The 4,499-nt window shown below is 40.3% G+C and overlaps 1 protein-coding gene across 1 annotated transcript; it reads right to left on the bottom strand.

Annotated features, from left to right (window-relative positions):
* Positions 1–2,943: 2,943 nt before the first annotated feature.
* Positions 2,944–3,957, bottom strand: LOC147901845 (germin-like protein 9-3). The gene is made up of 3 exons (XM_087374383.1): positions 3,877–3,957; positions 3,665–3,722; positions 2,944–3,521 (listed from the first exon to the last, which is right to left on the bottom strand). Exons 1-3 carry the CDS (start codon positions 3,955–3,957, stop codon positions 2,944–2,946), a joined length of 717 nt encoding a protein of 238 aa, XP_087230509.1.
* Between the last annotated feature and the right edge of the window lie 542 nt (positions 3,958–4,499).

Below are 4,499 nucleotides of genomic sequence, written 5' to 3'. Positions count from 1 at the left end.
CGAATCTTCAATGAGGTCGAATGTGGATTTTTGTATGTTGGGCATACACATGAGGATATCAATCAGGTTTTTAGCACAGTCTCAAGGGAGCTTAAATGCAAGGATGTGGAGACAATAGATGACTTGGTAAGAAGATGTGGCAGGCAAGTTAGTGGTCATAAGGAAAGTACAGTATGTGAGAGGCTCGAAAGAATGTATGATTGCAAGAGCTTCATTCTACCTTTCATACAAATGGGTGGTGATGCATTGACAGGTCATACCAATCCACACTTCTTTCGTTTTTTTTTTTAAGATAAAAAACACGTAATACAATGGCAATAGTATTCTCATGATACAAAATGGGAACCTGAAGAACCTTATAACAGTCTCTTAACTTCAATTCCCAGCAAGGAAAGGTATCCAACATGGGCTCCTATACAAGAATTCAATGAGAGGTCTAACTGTGAAATAGAAGGATTAAAAGCATTTATTAGATACAAAGAGGAAATGCTCCAGAGATATCTTGATTCGAAGCCTACTTGGAGAGAACACACTACCACTGTAATTAACAAGACACAAAATTTAATAAAGGACCTTGAGAGAATGCGAGGCTCAAAGGATGTCAAGGAAGAATGCAATATGTTTTGGCCAAATGTTCATAACGATTTGCGCCCAGCTCCAGTCTTTGAAAATGAATTTGTATCATTACTCCCACATCCATATTGTGGACTGAAGAAGAGAGTTTATGCCACAAGGAGATATAGAGGTCGATTGTTTTGTTGTGGTTCAGCCATTGGATGATGAATATGAGAATGTGAAGTTTTGGGTTGCAAAAGTAACACATTGTATACTAATTGTATAATGAAGGAGTGGTCCCAAATGATGAAGCGGTCTCTCAAGTTTCGACGGAGACAATCATAGTGTCTTGGCATTCAAGGGCAAAGAAATAAAAGAAGCGCATGGGATATGAGATAGAAGGAAAAATAAAAATACCACAGCAAACTATTTTGCATATACACGAATTTTTAAGGATGCTTGCCATGGAGGAAGTAGAAGGAGACAGCGCAAATGAAGAATGTCCATGATTAAAGCTTTGTATTGAAGTCCATTGAAGGATTTTACTTGGGTACTAGGCAAGAAGCCAATCCAAGACAATTATAATCAGAGTCATCACCTCCTATGTCAAATGAGAGTCAAAATATGCACTGGATGTCACCCAAGGGTCAAGGCTTGCCAAGACAATAGGGAGTTAATGTAGATGGCACCTGGCAAGGGACTATCACATTGAGCAATAAGACAATGGGGAGTCAATGCACCCAATGGGCAAGGCTTGGCAAGACAAGTGGGAGTTAATGCAGATGGCACCTGTATTTTGCACTGGATGTCACCCAAGGGTCAAGGCTTGGCAAGACATGGCAAGACAATAGGGAGTTAATGCAGATGGCATCTGGCAAGGGACTATCACATTGAGCAATAAGACAATGGGGAGTCAATGCACCCAAGGGGCAAGGCTTGGCAAGACAAGTGGGAGTCAAATTATGCAGATGGCACCTGGCAAGGGACTGTCGTGACATTGAGCAATAAGACAATGGGGAGTCAAATTATGCACATGGCACGAATTGAGGCTCTTTAAGAGCAATAATTTAAATTGTAAATATATGTTCAATCTATATCATTTTGGATATAAAGACTCTAGTTGAGAGCAACGTCTCTCAATGTAATCATATAATAATAGCTATAATTGCTATTATACCTTTTTGGTTCAATACAAAACTTGGGTCTTATGGCATCATCTCTTTTTCCTATTTATTAAAAGTTTTAAAAATTTTGTGCATATTGCGAGTGACAATGTTATTTTCATGAAATATTTAAGTCTCCTTTCATGGATTTATAAATTTATCACGTCAAAGAAAAACGTCAAGGAAAAATATTAAAAATAATTAAATTAACAAATAACTTAGATATAGCTAGAATTTCTAATATAGGATTATTTCAAATTCTTGCATGTTGGTGCAAAAGTACAGATTGAAAAAATAATATTTTTATGTGAATATGATAGTGCCACAAAGTGAACTTTTGATTTGGGAAGAATATTTTCAGAAAGTAAAATTTTGATATAGGAAGGATATTTTCACAAAGTAAAGTTTTCATTTGGGAAGGATTTTTGTGCTTCGTCCAAAAACAACAGAAAAAGTTTAAAATTAATGAAATAGGTGTTGTTATTTACATGAAATATTTAAGTCTCCTTTCGTGGATTTATAAATTTATCACGTCAAAGAAAAATATTAAAAATAATTAAATTAACAAATAACTTAGGTATAGCTAGAATTTCTAAAATAGGATTATTTCAAATTCTTGCATGTTGGTGCAAAAGTATAGATTGAAAAAACAAGATTTTTATGTGAATATGATAGTGCCACAAAGTGAATTGTTGATTTGGAAAGAATATTTTCAGAAAGTAAGATTTTGATTTGGGAAGGATATTTTCATAAAATAAACTTTGCATTTTGGAAGGATTTTTGGGCTTTGTCCAAAAACAACAGAAAAATTCCAAAATTAATGAAATAGGTGTTAACATCTACGGGATGGTCTAGGCTATACACAACAAAGTGATATATGGATGCTCTATGCACCTATTGATGGGTTCAGGGTGCTAGACCTACATGCTGACGATGGGAACACATTGCGTAGCTTTGTTAGTTAACACATTGTGAAGCTTTGTTAGTTACCATCTACGTAAAATTTCCTTAGGTTTTCCTTAGCCACGAGCATTTCACCTTGCTCTCTTGTTTTGCACTCTTTCGCATTTAATTATCATCACTCTAAGGATACGTGCAACTATCAGCGACACAGGGAGAGCTGGAATAACGATTGAAGTTGCCATTGGAAAAATTGAAAGAATGTGTTTTATGGATCAGAAATGGCCGAGATGGAGACCACAACGTTGCATGGCTACTACGCTACTTAGTTCTTCTTGGCGAAGGAGGCTTCGAGTTCCGCCACAGTCGACTGCGGAACAGCGAAAGCTTCTGTCAACACAGCGCTTGAAATTCCTGACCCGACCAAGGTCCCCGGAAGAGACACCAAGCCGGGGCCCGCGCTGCTAAAGGACGCGAGCGCATAGGCCATCTGGGTGGAGCTCGGGTTTAACTGGAAATGTACCAGGCCCTTGGGGAAGACGAAGAGGTCTCCCCTCTGCAGCGTCTGATTGAAGAGCTTGTTGGTGGTGTCCAGGAGGCCGACCTGCAGACTGCCTTGGATCACGTAGAGCAGCTCGGTGCCCCGGGGGTGAGTGTGGGGGGGATTCAGGGAGCCCGGCTGGAACTCTAGGAAGGCGGCGGAAATTCCCAGGCCGTTGAGGGCAGGGAAGGCGTCCACAAAGGCCTTGATGGGCTTGAAGGTGCCAGCAGGAGCGTTGGCCCCTCCGCGGAATCCCGTGAAGGTGAAGAAGTTGCCATTGAGGGTGCTTGCATTGACGCCTGCGGGGACTGAGAAGTCGGTGAGGAGCTCCGGGTCGCTGGCACTCACGGGAAGCAGCTGCGCTGTACAAGCAAAGATAAGGAGCAATCCGTATGTGGATATGGAGGTGGTAGCGGTGGCCATTGATCTTTGACTTTTGTAAGGAGAGCCTGCATGCATGTCAATGGATAAACAAATGTGCATGGTTCTAGCTCTCTAATCTCACACGAAAAGTGTTCATCGTCTTCTAAACGATCAAGTTGCATACCTAAGTTGTGGGTAGCCTGCAAGCAGCGTGACGTTGATCAAGTCCGGAGCTTCAAACGAGAGACAGGAGGAATTGTGCGTGATGAAGCAGGCCTGCCATGTTGCATTTTATATAAACGTTAGAGCGATAGAGCCATGTGGCGTTGCAATGGGCGCCATTTGGACGCTAACCATTGCTTCCGCGTTATTCTGTCCGCGTGAACGTGATCTGTCTCTTATTCTTGTCTTCTTATCGATAGATCCGCTAACCATTGCCTCTCACGACTTAATCACAATACAAAAGCGTGCATGAAATGAAAGAGCACAATCATTTTGCAGATGTTACAAAAGCCATGAGACAAAGGTCCTCCTAGCCCTTGACTTAGTGGGTGACTTCGTGGTCACCCACGTAAATGTGTGGGCCTATGAATAAGACCGTTGAGTGTGACCCTCTAGTGTTCACCAAACTTTTCACTAAAAGTCATTTTTAAAAGGCATTTCTCAATTCATAGTCAAAATTTTGTTATGTGACAACCTTTTGAAGCAATAAATGGAATTGTAGTGTTACCAAAATCTTGATTCTCTACATAAAAGCTTGAATAAAGCTTGGCATCCTTATTTTCAAATGGAGTATGTCATAATGTATTTCGAACCTAGTTGGATTAGCTAGCCTAAACCTCGAATGGGTTCATCTTGGTGGAGGAATGTTTGGGTCATTATGAGAAATTCTAGTCATGAGAATCAATCGATCCATGTACTTTGCCTTAATGAAAAATATGCTCTCAAAATATCTTCTAGAGTTAATTGACTCTCGA

The sequence above is a fragment of the Dipteris shenzhenensis genome, chromosome 5, assembly GCF_047967505.1.
Source record: "Dipteris shenzhenensis isolate YYH24624 ecotype China chromosome 5, Dip_SZ_1.0, whole genome shotgun sequence".
Lineage (NCBI taxonomy): Eukaryota > Viridiplantae > Streptophyta > Polypodiopsida > Gleicheniales > Dipteridaceae > Dipteris > Dipteris shenzhenensis.
Note: the sequence above shows the minus strand (reverse complement) of the source record. Positions and strands in the feature narration are given on the sequence as shown.

Bases quoted from the DNA above. Each gene is read 5' to 3' on its own strand.
- LOC147901845 (XM_087374383.1), bottom strand. From the start codon at position 3,957: ATGGTTAGCGGATCTATCGATAAGAAGACAAGAATAAGAGACAGATCA. The intron at 3,723-3,876 runs GTTAGCGTCCAA...CGCTGCTTGCAG, and splicing joins AGAATAACGCGGAAGCAATG to GCTACCCACAACTTAGGTAT. The intron at 3,522-3,664 runs GTGAGATTAGAG...TTGCTTGTACAG, and splicing joins AGACGATGAACACTTTTCGT to CGCAGCTGCTTCCCGTGAGT.